Source organism: Triplophysa dalaica, chromosome 9 (genome assembly GCF_015846415.1).
Source record: "Triplophysa dalaica isolate WHDGS20190420 chromosome 9, ASM1584641v1, whole genome shotgun sequence".
NCBI classification, from domain to species: Eukaryota; Metazoa; Chordata; class Actinopteri; order Cypriniformes; family Nemacheilidae; genus Triplophysa; species Triplophysa dalaica.
This window is the reverse complement of record NC_079550.1, coordinates 22,499,834-22,518,257: the sequence shown is the minus strand read 5'-3', so window position 1 is coordinate 22,518,257 and position 18,424 is coordinate 22,499,834. Positions and strand designations below refer to the sequence as shown.

Genomic DNA, 18,424 nt, shown 5'->3' with positions numbered 1-18,424 from the left:
TTGTGTGTGTTTGTGTGTTTGTGTAGAAATTCAGATCTACATTAAGCTATACAGTCTTACCAAATTACTACGCGCTCCTATCTTGTCACAACACCGCCATAAGCCGCTGAACAGACTCTAGTAATCGATCCTGAGCGCGTGCATGTGGGGCTGCTGCAGGCTTTCCAATCAAACGCAGATCTGTCTTTGCTTGTAAGGATCGCGCGAGATAAGTGAGAAATGCGCATTTTATTATTTTATTCAAATAATATATGTTCATATGTGGTGAAAAACTGCAGGTTGATAAATAATAGCCATGGAGAAGGCTTTAAAGAAATTTCGTCACATTTATTTTCGATCATTTGGACCAAAACACTGAGAATATGAATTAATAAAAAACAACATGTTATACAGATTTTGTTTTGCTGACAGGCTACAACTAATCGTGTAAAATCATGTAGTTGAATGATCAGAGATCATGCTCGACTAAGCGAAGTGTCTGACTGGCGTTTTATTTTATTATACAGAGAATACAAGAAACAATCTCACCTGAAAACAGTCGTAGTTTTTGAAGATCAATTAAAAATAATTATGTTATTTTAACCTACAACTAAACATTAAATATGACAAATGCACGTGCAAAGCAGCCTATTATTTGGAAACCTTACAGCTCCCCTCGAGTTAATATTGTGACTGCTTACTGAATATATTTCTTACCTGTTTTAGGACTAAATTAAATTTCATTCTTTAAAAACAGAGAAGAACAAATTAAACAAGTCTGATGGTGTGGTTATTATTATTATTATTATTAAAGATTGATTTTTATTGGGTCTCGGTGACACACTTTATATATTGGAAATCCAAAATAGGCATTCGAGGAGGCTATTTAAATGCGTGAATTAACGGGGCACAGAAATAAAGCAAAAATAATATGTTAAAGAGGTATTTAGACCATTAAAGGTCAAATTTAAAGTATTTCCAGTAAATGCGATGCAGTTTTCCTCCTAGGTTGCATTTTTTACTTTCAATTAGCTCTTTATCCCCAAATGATATGTTTTAGCGTTCGCAGATAATTAGGTCCACAGTAAGTGTCTACAATTAACAATTTCAACAATTTACACGTTCAAAAATATTGAACAGCTGTTGGGGACAAAATTATAGTGTAGAATCAGCTGTCCTATAAAAACGGCTTTAAACTTTGTAAATGGTAAACATATTCCTTTTCTAATTGCAAAATATACATTCTTCTTTATCAGGCTCCCTCTTAATTGTTTTTATATAATGTTTATTTTAGTATCAATAAACACATATTTTTTACATATCGTTTTAAGATGCAATGCCCACAGGACCGTCTTAAACACACACATTTAAGCTTCAACTAATAATTATCGAATTTAACTCAATTGCTTAGCTGGTCTATTGACATTTAAAATTATTACAATTATTAGCCTAATACTATTCATGATTGTAGTGTGTCGATTATAAATAAATGAATAATCAGTGACAGTGCTTACCATAAGAAGACACAATAAAAGCATTTCTAGATAGGGTCGAGATATTTAATAATGCCAATCGAGTAGTATTCGGCGTTGTAGTTATTTTCTGGAAAGAATACGTGTTTTTTCCCCCTTGACATTTGATGTGTGGATCAAATTTCATTGATGTTGACCATGTCACTTGCTTGATCACAGCGCACATTTATTTCTCTCCTGTTCTTCGCGCAATCCCTGTCACGGTGTCTTTTTTCCGGCTCGGATCAAAGATTTGAAGAGGAAAAGCTCATGTGCATGCGTGCCCTCATCATTTTCAGCCCCACCTCGGCAGAGCTCCCCACCAACATCATCATCCGGTGTTTCCAAACTCGAACCGGTCCGCGTTTAATGACATTAATTTGCTCCTCTTGTCAATCTTGGATTAATGTCCAATAGCAGCAGTGGAAGGGTAACGTGGATCTGAAGGGCAGATAAGGTTTTTCCCCCCGCCTCCACAGGAAGAGACTTGTGGTGAGGGGAGGCGATGTACGGGCACAAGCTTTGAAAGTATAAATAGTGCGACTTCAATAACGGATCGGCAGCAAGTCTGTACACTCTGCGACACGAGGGATCGTGAAAGATCACAACATCTCGCGTTTTAGGCCGGCAGAGAGAAGCAGAGTTGATGTCCTATGGTAGACTGCTACGGATCTAAAACGAAGATTGTGTGCTTTTCTGTTTCTTGTGGGCAGTGATGGAAGAACTTACCGCGTTTGTGTCCAAATCATTTGATCAGAAGGTGAAGGAAAAGAAGGAGGTTATCACGTACCGGGAGGTGCTGGAGGCCGGTTCGGCAAGAAACAGGGAGAGCCTGTCAGTGGAACAGGTCCGCGAGGAGGTGAACGGTATGACGCGGGGCAACGCGCGGCAATCGCCGGACAGGGAAGCCGACCTGACAGTGTCAGAGAAAAGCAGGGACGCGATGAGTCCCAAACTTATAGAGGGTAAGTGTTGCCTTGCTTTGATTTTTTTTCAGTTTATTGTACATGCATTAGTTTGTTCGTTCTTCATAAATGAACCTGAATTCACCCTATTTATTATTTTATGTTTTCGCTACAGCTCTTCTATTACCGTCTGAATTCGCAATATATATAGCCTAGTTTGCCTATAGGTAGCCACACACAGAAAATATATAGGCTACATCATTTTATACTATACTTATCACTGCCGTTTGGAAATTTACAAACTTTACCTAAACTAAACAAAGTTTGGTGATAAAATCAATGAAGGATAAATTATTATTATTAATTATCAGTAACAGTTACTTATTAAGTTGGCCTACTATAGCTAGTCATTGTTCTATTATTAAAGTACTTATTAAGTACAATCACTTGCAAAATAAATATTATTTGTTATTATTTATTAGAATTATTATAGGCTCCGTTTGTTTAGTTTGATGTTAATGCGCGAGAGAAAAAAAGTGAGATTTCTAAAAGAAATGTGCTACCTTAAAAAAGCTTCTGTACTGCTGAACATAGAATTAAATCACTGAAAAAATAAACAAAGAGAGTATTGGCCAGTGCATTATTAAGCGACAATCGTTTGATGTAGATGACATAAAACGAGCAAAATAACAGGAATAGTAATAATAATAATTATGACATGGTCATTTTTCGTATGGTTATATACTATAAACAAATAGAAAAATTAAACAAATTATGCCTATTAAATATGATCGTTATTTTGACAAAGTGAATTTTAATTTGACCAGTTTGATAATTGTTGTTGATTACTATTCGCGTTGAACCTATTTTGCCGAGGATAATAATCTCGTCATCCAGTGGAAAGAGAAAAAAACATGCATATGGATAATTCATAAATAATTAAAGAGCGATGTGTGGGAGCAAATATCCGTGACCGACATCAGTGGGCATATACAGCCCTCCTTTTAACCTAGACATGTTGTTCATTTCAATTTTGTTGTGTTTTGGGCTAATACAGATATAAAAGAGCGCAAAGAGGATTGTAAGCCTCTGGAAGACGAGACGCAGACTAAAATCAAGCAGAGACGGAGTCGGACTAACTTTACCCTGGAGCAGCTGAACGAGCTGGAGAGACTGTTCGACGAGACGCACTATCCGGATGCTTTCATGAGAGAGGAGCTAAGCCAAAGACTCGGGCTGTCTGAGGCCAGAGTACAGGTCAGGGTCATAATGCCTTTCTACATGTGTGCGGTATATATCTCTGTATTTCATATTTCTGCGGTTTCTGCCAGGAACGAAAATCTGAGCCAAAACACATCATAATATTCTCATAAGTAAATGTTATTGTATTCATAAACAGCACCACACAATATATTCAGTTCAAAACGAATGACATATTTGTTATTTTCATATTTAAGTGTATTACTGTACAGTATTTGCTGCACGAAAGTGTACAGGCTATATGAATATAAAATCTTACATGGGCTGTAGTTACTTTTAGTGGCATTGCTGATTCAAGTACTGATCATTATAATGACTGGACTACATTAACATTTGTTTATTTAACAGAATCCATATAGCTACCTCGAAGAGATTAATTAAATGTATAAGCTTATTTGGTATTTAGGAGAATAAATACATCAATATATTTATAGGCTATATTTACAATATAAACACTGGCAAAATAAAAGGGATTAAAATGCACTTATAATAAAATCAATAGGCTAATTACATAAAAATGATATATTCAGATATATAGGATATAAATATATTGTTAAACGCAATACATTTGTTGGTTTTGTAACAAGGAAATTGGCTTCTATAATTTTAAAAGCCGATGAAATATTATGAAAAAGAAAAAATGTCTCTGATTCGTACGTGTTGGCCCTGCAGGCAACATCTGTAGTGTGTTTTTAGCATGGGGAAGACCATCTGCACAGAAACATAATAAGGCTCAATCTATGTGTAACGAGAGACGAGCAACTGAGCCGAATAATGACATTCAACGTAGACATTGGCTCTGAAGTGATTGATCAGGAAAAAAAACAATATCTTATTTCGTTCTTTTTATCTATTCATTCCTTGGGTGGGGATCTATAATTCACTCTTTTGAATACACCGGTCCTTTTAAAATAGGCTCAACAGACCTCCCCTGAAAAAGTTAAAGCAGCGTCTCTTTTGGAGATTTTATAAAGCGCATTGTCCCAAGCAAGGCCTGCGGATTTACATAAATTATCTATCATTTTTACTCAAATAAAGATCTGATGCTCTTTCCATCTTCAGGAGCATTCACAGACAAGGCCACACTGCTGGCTCAAAGACTTCTCTGCCATTTTAGGAACAAAGTCATATTGCCTGGTCATACATCCCGTTAAAGGAATGGGATTTTGATTTTCTTTCCAGTGTCATACAAATCAGGGCAGGGTGAATTAAATACATACAAGTGTCGTATTGGAATAATTTGTTTGAGTTTTAACGTTTTATCCATAAATAGCTAATTCAATTGAATAAAATTACCGAGACGGTTGTTATGACAGTCATTAAACTGAAAGCATTCAGTGACACAAACTTTCTTACAGACATATGCAATTAATACCTCAATTTTATTTTGTCCGAGCCTGTAATTCTATAGGTAATTGTTATCAGAGTCCGTTTGGGATTTAGAGACTTTAATCCCTATGAAGAAGAAACCACTGCGGAGTAATATAATATAGTAAATAATGGCCCGATTTCAGAAGCATTTTTAGATCGAGCTCCTGTTTTTTTTTGCTTTGCCCCTTTTATGTCAGTTCATTGCTCTTTTCGTTCTGAAAGCGCGATCATTAAAATATGCGCTTAAGCTTCATGAATATTTCAGACGTCCTAAGGGAGACACAGTTTTGCTGGGATTGTTGTTATTTGGGGAGGATTTACACGTGCCCTCAACAGCAGCTGTCAATCAGTCTTTCTTGTTTCAGGTTTGGTTTCAGAACCGACGGGCCAAGTGCAGAAAGCAGGAAAATCAATTACATAAAGGTGGGTTTACACATTCCCTAATGTCGAAACGTTATTATTTTTGTAAGTAGGCAAAATTACTGGATCTTTCTCAAAGGGTTCAACATAAAGAATACTAAACAGATTCTGCATATCTGGTGTAAATGACATTTTTTTTAATGTTCCTTTAATGTGCAGCTAATTTTTGCATGTAGGGTAATTCGTGCAGCCTTTAATTAATTCGTGCATATATACCTACAATTAATGAAACTCAATGTCTCCTCTTTATAGGGGTTCTCATTGGAGCAGCGAGTCAGTTCGAAGCGTGTCGTGTCGCGCCTTACGTCAACGTGGGAGCTTTGCGCATGCCATTCCAACAGGCAAGTGACTTTGAAAAGACCAAAGCCGAGGTGTCCCTGCGGAGGCTTTGCGCAAACAGTTAAATCTTGGGTCTCCATATATCAATGTCAACATAACAGATAGATATTTCGTTGCCAAATAAATGCTATTTGGTGTGTTTTGCCAATTTGTCGTCCTATAATGGGGAGCAAAGTTTTCAACGCCAATGCATATATACAGGTGTCAGTCATGATGATGAATACAATTGATCCAGTGTCCAGTAACAGCTCTGCTTAGTCTTTCTTAAGTTAACGTGTTTCTCCCCTTTCTCCCCACTCGTGCGTCCATAGGATAGTCATTGCAACGTGCCGCCCTTCTCCTTTCAGGTGCAGGCGCAGCTGCAGCTGGACAGCGCCGTAGCCCACGCGCACCATCACCTGCACTCGCACCTGGCGGCACACGCACCATATATGATGTTTCCAGGTCCGCCATTCGGGTTGCCCCTGGCGACGCTGGCGGCGGAATCGGCAAACGCGGCTTCGGTGGTGGCGGCAGCTGCCGCCGCGAAAACCAACAAGAACTCAAGCATCGCGGACCTGAGACTGAAAGCAAAAAAGCACGCGGCGGCGCTGGGCCTGTGACGTCAGAACGCGTCGCTTCTCCAGCAAAGGTGGCTTGTTGAAGGAAAACACCAGAACGACAAACATTATTTATGTTTCTTATGAAGGACGTAACCAGAGGCGAGCTATTTATAAGATGACACGAACTGTATAGTGGAAGACCTCTGCGTGGATTCCTTTGCGCGCGACAGAGGGACGTGAGCAGCTAGAAAATGCTGATCTGCAATACAGAACTTTTATCGAACTTTTGCAGAGTGGAAAAGGAAGAGACAAGATGAATCTGAAAATACTGATATAAGGCAGCTGGGACGATTGTTCGACTGTTTGCGTGACAAAGCGACTTTAATACTTTAATGAAAATAAAGAGGCTGGCCTCGTTTTATTTGCAACAGATTTTCTCTGTGGATATTTGTGAACTACATAACTACTAGCTACATTGATGTTACGATCGAGGGTTCTCACTTTTGTCATATCAACATGAATGATCCAGTGTTACACATGCGCTTCTGTCCTCATGGATAATGACACACGAGTCAGTAGGAACTGAACGCTGAGTGAATAGGTCTAATCGGTTTATTATTTAAAAAGTGTCCGATACTGCCCATTCCAAAGGTGCCCATGTCACTTTTACGCAAACCAGGACTTTACGCTCGGTGTATAAATCAAAGTCTGGCAATAAATCCTACCTTATATGGTGCGGACACATGTAAAATAGGCCTAATGCCAACAAAATGTTTTTATTTATTTTGTGCTTCATCAAGACCTTGTGGGAACGCTCTGGATTCTCTTACCTATCTTTCTTCATCTCGATGTGAAAAACCATGTGAATCATTAAGTGTAATGTTTATGTTTTTATAAGGATTATAGAGTAAACGCGCGAGGATGGGTCTCTGAGAGAAACCATTGGAAGCCATTTTTTATAAAATCTATGATTTTATCATGACTGTGAAACGTGAGCTCACATTAACACGATGTTTTCGATTTATAAAATAAATGAAAATGTTTTTTCTTTAACATCCGTTTTTGTGTTTCATTTCGAAATGTTTAATGGAAGCTTTTCAATTCAGAATCACTATTATTTGCAGTTCATTCCTCTAGAATTGTTTTATTGGCGTCGTATACTTTGATATCTACAGTTATGTGAATAATGAATAGACAATACATTTGACATGAAAATAATTTCTGCTTCCATTATTGTGTCTGATTTAAATATTAAACAGAAACAGTTTAATATTCCTTTGGCTAATTTTTAAGAATGACAACGAGTTTTCTGGTCTGTTCAGAGTGAGCAATACATCTCATAGCAAACACAAGTTACTTAATTTTTGCAACAATATTTTTTTATTGTGCAACACAAACAAAACGTAAACATGGATAGCACTGAATTTTCTACGTCACATAGGCAAACTTGTAGGTTATACAGTTCATTTGAATATAAATGAACATTTAATGCTATTTCTTATGCCACTTTCTTTTATTGTTAAAAGTTACCTAGTTTTTATGAGGAGCTTTGGTGCGCGTATAGTGAAATATATGCTGACAGCAATTATCCAGAGTACAATCATCGTCCATTTTAGTGACGATACACGCAAATTTTACACAAATCATTTTTTATGATAATTATACTATTAATATATAATATCGTCGGCTGTTAGATTTATATTCACATTTAATGGTATGGACATATGGTAAAGTTTGGCCTTCTAGATTTAAATATATTGACATCTAATCGGGTTCTCTTGAAAATAAAAAATGCCTTATTTTACTGCGAACATTCCCTCTGGTAAAGGTACTCCCTGATACACAGTAATGTCTTGGGCTATTAATTAATACTGCTTTAACCAATGCATAAAGAAGGCTTAAGTATCCTATTTTGGAGTTGGCCCTCGGACGCCAGCCTTATTGAATTATTGATTCATGCTGCTGTTTAGTGGAGACAAACTTGTGAATGGGGATTGTTGTGCAGAGGACGAAAGAAGGTGGTGGGTATCAAAACGTACGCTTCCCCTTTAATACAGCACCAGAACGAGATGGTCCAATGGACCTTCACTTATCACCGAACTCAACACAATACTTTTCTTAAGTTGGAGTCAACCTGCAAACATGTCATTGAACTAAAGATATTTCAAAGAAGAACGTCATGCGTAATGTCAAAACTTTCATTTGTAGTCTACGTATAAGTGCTCTGTTTTCATTTTGTCAGCGTTAAGCCGTATCAGTGGAAATACAGTCTGTAAGTGCTGGGAGACAAGAGGATGGGGACACTGAAGTACTCTCTAGATTAATGATGGAGAGAACAATCATCCTCAGACTTTCTTTCCACACTCTCTTCAGACAACAGGCCTCACACCGGAGCTCTGTGTTTCTTAATTTCGGCTCCACACTCCCCCTTCTTGTGTTCTCAGACTCCCTTTCCTTTGTCTCTATAGTGCTCTCTATTTCCGCAGTGCTCTTTAAGAGTGACTCACCAGAGAGGGAGGTTGAACAATTGTTCATTATGGCCTAGAAATGACACCAAGTCATTCAAACCCATGTAAATATGCCATAATGATGTAAGAAACCTGCAGCATATCCAGCATCAGCGTGATTTCTTATCCAAGCTTCATGACACATTGCTAAATTTACTTAGCCAAGTTAGGTATGTGCCAAGTTCAATAAGATGATCATTATGCATAAAATAATAATAGTAAATGGTCATGTAATAGGGGAAAATTGTCTTTTGTGAACTTATCATTGAGCTGAGCAAACATGAGTCCGGCCAGTCTACTGTACTTATGAGTAGATATCCACGGTGAGATTAATGTCTCCACTGAAGATAGCATATTCAACATGTCTCTAAGCCCATAAAAACACACGGAGAGGCCGTGTGCTCGAGAAAATGTCAATGAACGTCGAATCAAACTCACGAAGCAGTCATGAAAGGAGGTGAAGAGAGCAAGAGAAAAAGAAAGATAAGGTAGCTCTCCAAAGGTTTTCCTTTGTTGTGTATTAAGTGCGCCGAAAAAGAAACGTGCACTTGCCATCACACAAAAGACAAGCAACATCAGGGGAGCAAGAAGATGAAAGAGTGACTTCAAACGGTAGAAATGGAGTGAAAGTGAGAAAGAAAACTTGCTCAAATAGACCAATTAGAACAGACTACTGCTCACATTTATCCTATAAGCAGTCAACAGGCCTTGAAGAGCGAGTCTCACTGAAAAAAGTGTGGAGTCATAAAAAAACTCACCTAAAAAAGTACATTTTAAAGGAGCTTTCGTATAAAAGCTAAATGCAATAATCTGTAGCGTCCACTAGAAATTCTCAGGTAAAGTTTACACTGAAATATCAAGTAAAGTTTACTCTATCTTTATTTTTAACCCAGATAGTAAGAAACCAGCATAAATCGCCATTATTGTGATCACTGATTCATTTAGTTGGGCTCTTGAGTCAATAGTTTTAACGTCAAGTTTTCTTTGACTATTAAAGGATAATATAAAAGTGCATTTGCTATGTCAATGAGTGTGTTGATAGTACAGTATATGATGAAATCATTTTGCTGATGGAGTATCTGTTTTTTTTAACAAAATAGGCTAAAATTTAAAAACCACGAGAAAACTAAACACACAAGACATCAAGAATCAGTGTATGAATCCCGACAATGGTTAAAATCCATTTCTTTACACTGTACATGTTATATGAGTAATGACAATAAATTGAATCCAATCCAATCCAATCCAAATCTTCATGCTGCAATGTATGCTGGGTAAAATCCCATTACAAACTCATTAATTTTTCCCAGCATGCATTGCAGTTGATCTGTTCATCTGAGTCCGATTGATGATTGTCATCGTTGTTGAGGTTTGATGAGTGTTGACGTCTTTGTGTGTATGAAAAATACATTCACCTTAACTTTTATTTAAGTATCTGGTTTACACCACAAAGGATTGCGAGTAAATCTTTACTACAAGCTCAGAAAGAGGAGAATTATCAAGAGTCCAACTAAACAAAACATTGATCACAATAATGATGGTTTTTGGTGGTGTTTTCTTAATTTAGTTATGGTTACAAATGAAGAGCGAGAAAAGTTTACTTGAAATTTCAATGTAAAATTTACCTGAGAATTTCTATTAAAAGCTACATACATTAATGTTCAGCTTTTACAAGAAAGCACCTTTAAAATTTACTAAAATCTTCTGAGTGAAAAAGGTTTTCAGCTTTTTTCAAGTAAATTTGAATAACATCAGAACACGTTTTCTGTGAGAAGAACTAGATGCCAAAATAAAGTGTTGTTTAGGTTTGGCAAATAAACACTTTTACAACACAAAATGAAGTGAAACAAAGCGAGTCATTGTAACAGCACCCTGTTTCGTTCATACCAACAAACCAGCAACGTCTCTGTGAACAAGACGTTTTTGTAATTCGCCGTAAAATGAAGATAACAGTCAACTTGACCTGAAAGGAGAACAGCACGGGTAGTTTTAAACGTCACCATTTCAAAGCAAACACACACATGTAATAAGTCACAAACACGAGAATATGTATGTCTAAACACCATGCGTGTATGCCGGCAATTTGATGTTCTAGCTTAACAATACTGTTTACTTTGCTGTAATATATTTTCATCAAGAACAAGGAAAAGTGTAAAACAATGTACTCTGATGATAACCATGCCCTCATGTCATGTCATTGAAATTTATACTACAAGTCTTGAATTACACAGATGTCAGTGCACACGAAGACTGGGGCTCAAAACACCTTGGGTTAGTCTGGTACTTCATAAAGCAGCTTTTATAACCCACTTTCTCTATACAGAAACTACATGTTGTTTTTCTAAATGTACCTGACCATAAGCATAAACCAGCTTTTCAAGCAGATTGTCTGTGTTGTTGTGCAAAAAGCGAAGGAACAAACATCTGTAACGTTGCAAGTATATACAACAAGTGCTAATTAAGAGCCAATGTCAAGAATTTCCCCCAAACCTGCAGATTATTTCCAGATTTTCCAAACGTGGAAAAATAACACACAGCACAATTAAATTCTCATTCTCTCACTCTTTCCATCGCAACACGATTATCATTCAAATATCTGTGTTTTGATATATCTGTGCCTGTAAAAGTCATATGAGGATCTTATAATTAAAAATAATCGAGAAACTCACTTTAGTGTTTTTAAGTGCTATTTAACTGAACTGTTCAAGCAGAGAATGAGAATTGAAGTGATGGTTTGGAGGAACAAAATCAAAATGCCCAGATTTATCTCACACGTCCTTTCTCTTGATTTTAAGACAGTAGGTTTTGATTAGATTTGTCAAGCGAAGGTTACCTACTCTGCGGTATTAGTGGAGTATTACTGTAAAAATCTGGTTAAGTAAGGGTCTGCCTTGATTAATGTTTAACTGAACCCAGTGGATTTGATGGACCCACTCTCGTGAGTTATGAGATTACAGGACCCGAGCAGTCAAAACTGCATAATGGCTGGGACCAATGTCAGCTTTGAGATGTAGTGTGGAGGATAATGCAGATGAATTTAACGTCCCTCAGTTTAAAACCATGGCACGGTCTGTAAGGAGGACGGAGAAAATTGACATGATGGTCGAGGTGGCTGTCAGGGGCAAGCTGGAATTTGACAGAACAGGACTTAACACGGCTTCCTCCGTGTTATTTTATTTGGCCCAGCGATGCTTAATAAATAGCCGTAGCCTCCATGTGCACATGACTGGTGTGCTGTGTGTCAGAGATTGATCTTCAACTGAACACAAAAATGAATCTTGGAAGTTTGCCTAAATTGCATTTCTTGTTCTCCATTAAATTGGATGGGTGTCGTCATTGGACGGTTTCTCAACAGCTCCTAGGCTGTATCAGAGCCATTGATAGAGATCGCGTCTTCTACGTTGACTCCAATGGAACCGTTTTTCACAGTTTCCATAGTTCCCGGAAGTTACTATTAACACATGGAGCTGCGACTAAACAGACCAACCGAGGAAAATTTCTAACCCATTTAAAGAGAAAACATTACTTCCTGGAACTATCTGACGCTCCGGTGTTTGGACTTTCGTTGGCAAAAGTCTTTCTATCAATGGCTCCGGGCTGTATATAATACGTCTTTACGTGACTTTTGTAACTTAGCTTACGTCAGTGAAAACTTTCATGAAGATTGACAAAATACATTCAAATGAAGTAGAATGATAAACATGAACAAATAAAATCATTTGCTTTAAAAGGTTTGATCTTAAATGATATTTCACCTAAAAATGTAAATTCTGTCATCATCCTTCGAGTTGTTCCAAATCTGAATAAATTTCTTAATTCTGTTGAACACAGAGAAAGATATTTGGAAAAATGCTTACAACCAGACAGATTTTGACCCCTATTGACTCCCAAAGTAGGAAAAAATACAATGGTGGTCAAAAGTGCCCCAGAACTGTTTTCTTACTATGGGAGTCAATGGTGGTCAAGATCTTTATAGGCATTCTTCCAAATATCTTTCTCTGTGTTCATCAGAGCAAAGAAATGTATACAGATTTGGAACAACTTGAAGAATGATGACAGAATTTTCATTTTTTGGTGAAGTGTCCCTTTAAGACACTTACAGTAGCAATCTAGCACTGTGGCCAAAGATTTGTGATGGCAGCTGAATCATTAGACTCTTGCTTTAAAATAAACAATGTATTCTCACAATGTCAATGTCTGAAGGGCTGACACAAAAAGTCTTTCCATAAATTTGCTGACCTGTGTACAAAGATAAAACACTAGAGTCAAAGGGCTCAGGTCCTGAGTGCATGAAACCCCAGCAGCAAAAAGGCATGTGCACTCAAAGAGTGACAGAGGAATGTGTGTGATGATTCCACCGGTGGAGAACAGTAGCGATAAAACCAGAGGAGATAGGAGAAGAAGAATCTCACTGTCGTGGGATGAGCAGTCCTTTGCCATTTGGAGTGTTGTATCTTAATGGGTACAGAAAAACCTTTTAACAGGTCATACGTGAGATACCACCCTGCATGTCGTCCTTTCTTATTCCTCATTTATGATGTTTTTTTAGACAATTCAGATGTTCATGAATCCGTCTCCTTTAGATTATAGCACTTGCCTTTTAAATTCCATCTAATTCCTGATGGATGAAACCAAGTCTTGATGTTTCCATTGTAAATATGTCACATAATGGCAAGTATTATTATTAGCAGAGAAACTTGAGTGACTTTTCTTACATTTCAGTGCAGAACAGTAAAGCCAAAGGGAAGATAACAAATCTCAAATAATGCACCGGGCTTTTGTGTTTTCTTTTATGTGCATGTTTTCAGCGATGGCCCAAAATATATCGATTTTTATTGTGAGACATTTAGCAGTTTAGATTCTACACTCAACTCACTTATTTTGGTATAATGGATTAAACATTAGTGTGTAAACGAGGATTAAATGTTCATTCAATACAAATAACAAATAAATGAACCGAACGAGTCATTTGATTTAAACTGTTTCTAAAATGTGGTCAAAAGAAAGAAAAGACACGGTGAGAGAGAATGAGTGAATGAACGAGAGCAATAGAGAGAGAGAGAGATTGAAAGTGCACAATGGGAGAACATAGTGTGGTTCTTTGCTGTAAAAGTTTATCCCTCTGGCACCATTATATAAGCATACATATGGGACAACCGGAATGGAAGACGACACTTTAAATGACATTATTATAAAATGCAATACTCCTGGAATGATCCCTTATTGAATTTGGTCCCATGATCCAGGATGAATTTCCTGGTTCCCTAATCCATCAAGGGGGAAATATTAAAAGATAGGACTCAACTGGCATTAGAATTGCTCTCAGTCTTTACTTTCATTATTTTGAATTAGGGTGCTGCTGGGGGAGAGCCTCTTAATGAGAATTACAATGATTCAGTGGCCTCGACCTGCCTTCTGACAAGTGAAATATTAACTCCTCAGTCATAGCTGTCTGAATTAAAATACTTGGGAGCTGTGGACGTGCCAAATTAAATTGGCCTTTTATGTTCCTTACACAGCTGACCCCCTGTGGGGCTGAAGAAGCAAGGACAGCAGCGGAGCACAGGTTGACGTATAGAAGAGAGACACCGAGCAAGACACAGTCGCTTTTGTGGGTCGCAGAGCAAAAGTTCTTTGGCGGCTCAGCAGGTGTTTTTCCTGTGCCGCGATCTGCTGTTTGTAGTTGAAACAGAAACCTTTACAAAAACCAGACCTTAAAGCACACGAAGTGCCTGTCAGCCAGTGCACAAATGTCCCTCTTATAATATTAGGCTATTCCACATCCACAATATTGGTAAAACGTTCCACATAATAGGCTTCATCAGATTTAACAGACAGCTAGTTTAAGCCAAACTTGGGAGGGTATACTTTAAAATGTGCTCCGTACAAATTACTTCATTAAAAAGTATTCAAGAACTTAATCCAGGCGCCAAAATATAAAAGTAAAGTAATCGGATTACTTTTGGATTCCTTCAAGGTCACATACATAAATACAGTCAATTAAGAAGCAATATAAAAAACTTTTTATTTAAACATAATAAAAATAAATATTTGATGCAAAATATGAGGTATTTAAAAAAAATGTCATGTAGTTTCAACCTTTGATTGTTTGCATTTTCTTATTTGAAAACAAAAGAGATGCGAAATTTCCTTATATTGCTACCGTTTTTTCTCGAGGATAGCATTGTCTCAACTAAAGGCTGATGCATAGTTCCCTTTGGACAACAACGGGACAATGGTTGCGCATGCCATTTTTTGCAGAAATTAGTCTAACCACCAGGAGGCAACAGTGTCGTTGGAGCGTTGATTCAAGGTAGTAGAAGAGGGCCGAAGAAAACCCATGTGTACCCGTATAAATTGAAGTAAGTATACTTTGCAAGGCTTTTCGCTCACGTGCACGTACAAAAGTATGTAAAAGGCTTTAATGTGATATCTTCATATGTAGGTGTGTTATTTCCGCATGTGCCAGAAGGTGGCTCACGTGAGTCAACACTGTTACCACGCCAAAATACTGATTTATTTCGTTTTAAATGAAACCCTTGTAATCCGTATTGTATTCCCCCACTTTTACAAAATGTATCTGTAATCTGAATACTGTTTTTTACGAAACTGTAACAAATTACAGTCACTAGATTTTTGTATCCTGATTACTTTACGCCGTCACAAGTAATCCGTTACTCCTCAACCCTGGATAGACAAGGGATAATCCATCGCTATCTGTGGATTAAAGGATTAATCACGGCTAGGCGTGGATTATCCCATTTATAGCATGGTAATTTGACAAGTTAAAACAAGTTAATGCTGTTATTGATAAATTTTTGATCATACAGCTGAAAATGATGGTTATTTCCGCCAGTTACGGCTCATTAGTTTTAGCACTCCATCCGCTCTAAATCCGACACAGAGACAAAGTAGAGCAATAGGATTGTATTTATTTGAATGATTTAGAGCATTTATTTGAGAGAGAGAGATACCTGAATCACCTGCACTGTGCACATCTCTACCTAGAGAAGCTGCGAGAGTCCAGAGCGTCAAAAAAAGTTATGTTACCGGTCAATGCCGAAGAATTTACTGTATTGTTTCTTTAGTGGATTTCATTTAGTTACTTTGAAATGAATGTCATGGGTCAACAGGACTGTCCATCTGGCATTTCTGAACTTTTCCTGGTTGTCCGCTTTTACATTTGGGCCACAACATAAATGTATATGTATGTGCAATAAAACTTCCAGCCAATCAGAATCAAGTGACATACCATGGTATAAGGCATAACATATGCAATATCCTGGTATGCGTAATTGCTTTCTTCTCTTCTTCACAACTGGCGTTGAGGTCAAGACCAAGTATATGGATAAGGGGCAGGTCTAGCATTAGTTATCAAAGGGAAGGGTAGCCAAAGCATTGCTTAATGGCCACTCACATTTAACTTCCTGTTTAACCCTGCGTTTGTTGTGTTCCCTTGCATTATGCATGTTGACTGCTGCATGCCTTTGATTACTTATGAGGTTACAGAGACTCAGGAGTCATTTGACCTGTTGCGTGGACTCATGTGTTTAGAAAACATACTGTATTGTCAAAACATGAAAGAGTCGGTTAGACCACAGCCGATCTTGTAATCAGGCTTTAATAAACAGAGAGCAAGAAATTTATATGCATCTCTTTCGGCAGTTGGCAAAAGCAGAAGTGGGGGATCAGTGCATAATGCCAGCCAGGGCAGTTTTGCACAAGGGCTTAGCAGTCCTGTACTTGTGCCAAAACACCCGCTTGCTCTGACTCTGAGGTCACGGTGCTAGCATTCAGATATGGGAACGAGTAGGAGAGTGCTTTTCCGAGCTTTTCTTTTGCTCGTGTTGCTGGAGGACCCTGGGATGCATGTAGCCGTTTGAGCTCCGCAGAAACAATCGATTGGATAGAAGGGCAAAAAGAAAGGAAAGAAAATGAGGGAAAACATTGGTTTGACCTTGGAGCCTGGAAATGTGCACTTTAAATCAGTGAAATTTTCAATGATAATAAGATGCCTCAAGACAAGTCTTCTTTTTTCCGAAAAAAAAAAAAAACGCAAAATGAATATATGAATGAAAAGAACTAACCGAGAAACAACAGGAACAATAAAGTGCTGTGTAAATGTGATTGGGCGGTCATGAGGTCTTGTTATCAATTTGTGTAGTTCTGATCATGCAATTGCGCACTTCACAGAGGCCAAGATTCAGGGTAACACAATATACATATTCTACATTCTGCCCCTCCTCATTGTGTCATTGGCTCTCATTCCTTATTTAAATGAAATCACACCAAGTTTTATAATCTATTTATAATGTAATAATTTTGCATGTTTTCAGAAGGGCCACGATACCACTATAAAGCTTGAGGGGAATATGAAAGAAACACTTGTTTGAAGAAGCACCTTCTATTGGCAAATGTTTTGGCTTTCTGTTATAACCTTTATAAAATCTGAACGCAATGATTAGAAAACTTGATCTATAATGATTCCAGATGACCTCAACAGACCTACATTTTTTAGTAAAAGCAAGATGACTATTTTTGTGTGAAGACAGCTGTTATTATGCCTCAGGATGAATGCATATTAATTCTCTGTCTGATAGAAAAACACGAAAAGTAATTAAACTCTGTAAAATAACCTGTAATTGTGCAGAATGTTTCTGTAGTTTTTTTACAGATATTCCACGTAAACTGAAAAAACCCCGCAAAATTACAAAAATACCTCAAATGTACAAGAAAACAGGGGGAAAATGTAATTTTTTAAACAAGATTTCTTTTTTGTACAGTTTGTTTTCGAAATATGGTCAAAAACTATAGATATACAGAAGAAGATAACACATTTAAAGGAAAAATGGGGTTGACAATTTAATATACATCCTATAATTTTCCAGTGGAAAAAAATATTTTACGATATATTTCTGTATTTAAACTTTAAAAAAAGTTTCCTTTTTCTTACATCATTTTTTTACAGTGAAGTTACCTTCTAAATACTTGTTTAAGGTTTAATAAACTTTGTCAGGTTTACACGTATGATGTTCTTTGCAACAAATAGTTGCCATATCAGACGCAAAATCTTGGTGCAACTTTCAGGACAGTTTTAATATTGGTCAGAGTGTCAAAGCACTGTGGCCTCTCTCCCTGACAGTGCATTTTCAAGATGACAAAATCCATCCTCCTGTATTGATCAGTTATTCTTTTATCCCCTACTGACCGCATCCCACACTCTTCCCTGACTGGCTCCCTATTGATCCTTTGCAGTGATTGGTTGAGCTGTAATTTGAGACAGACATTGACGAATGGCTAGCAACTGTTTTTCTTTCCTCTCATCCTCTTCTCCCAGGGTGATGAAGTCATAATGCAAGTGACACTGCCAGACTGAGACCAATTGGGTGAGCAATAACCTTTAAAGCGAAAAGACGATGTCTGTATTGAGAGGGGCTTCTCTTGTCCTACACTAATGCCCGACGGGTGTTTACTGGATACTTCTCATAAATATAATAAAACAGTATTGTCTTTGCTGACTGGCCACTGAATCGAGACATGAAGACCTTAGCATGGATGCACTGTGGTACCCAGTGGAATCATAAAGACGA

The 18,424-nt window shown here is 37.5% G+C and overlaps 2 protein-coding genes across 4 annotated transcripts in view; one reads left to right on the top strand and one right to left on the bottom strand.

Moving 5' to 3' along the window:
- rsrc1 (arginine/serine-rich coiled-coil 1) overlaps nt 1–137 on the bottom strand; it is a 95,028-nt gene extending 94,891 nt beyond the window's left edge. For both annotated transcript variants that reach the window (XM_056755940.1, XM_056755941.1), the window contains exon 1: nt 61–137. The gene's annotated coding sequence lies outside the window, so the exon portion shown is untranslated. The remainder of the gene's footprint in view (nt 1–60) is intronic.
- A 1,868-nt stretch (nt 138–2,005) lies between these two features.
- On the top strand, nt 2,006–7,395 carry shox2 (short stature homeobox 2). 2 transcript variants are annotated; one of them, XM_056757148.1, is made up of 5 exons: nt 2,006–2,455; nt 3,453–3,652; nt 5,392–5,449; nt 5,699–5,787; nt 6,097–7,395. In XM_056757148.1, exons 1-5 carry the CDS (start codon nt 2,206–2,208, stop codon nt 6,385–6,387), a joined length of 888 nt encoding a protein of 295 aa, XP_056613126.1. In that variant the 5' UTR covers nt 2,006–2,205; the 3' UTR covers nt 6,388–7,395. The 2 variants fall into 2 exon arrangements, with proteins under 2 accessions (XP_056613126.1, XP_056613127.1); XM_056757149.1 differs by having other exon boundaries at nt 2,007–2,455; nt 6,133–7,395.
- The last annotated feature ends 11,029 nt before the right edge of the window (nt 7,396–18,424 follow it).

Excerpts from the sequence above, each read along its gene's own strand:
- shox2 (XM_056757148.1), top strand. The coding sequence starts at position 2,206 with ATGGAAGAACTTACCGCGTTTGTGTCCAAATCATTTGATCAGAAGGTG. Across the intron at positions 2,456-3,452 it reads GAGTCCCAAACTTATAGAGG|ATATAAAAGAGCGCAAAGAG; the intron begins GTAAGTGTTGCC and ends GGGCTAATACAG. Across the intron at positions 3,653-5,391 it reads TGTCTGAGGCCAGAGTACAG|GTTTGGTTTCAGAACCGACG; the intron begins GTCAGGGTCATA and ends TTCTTGTTTCAG.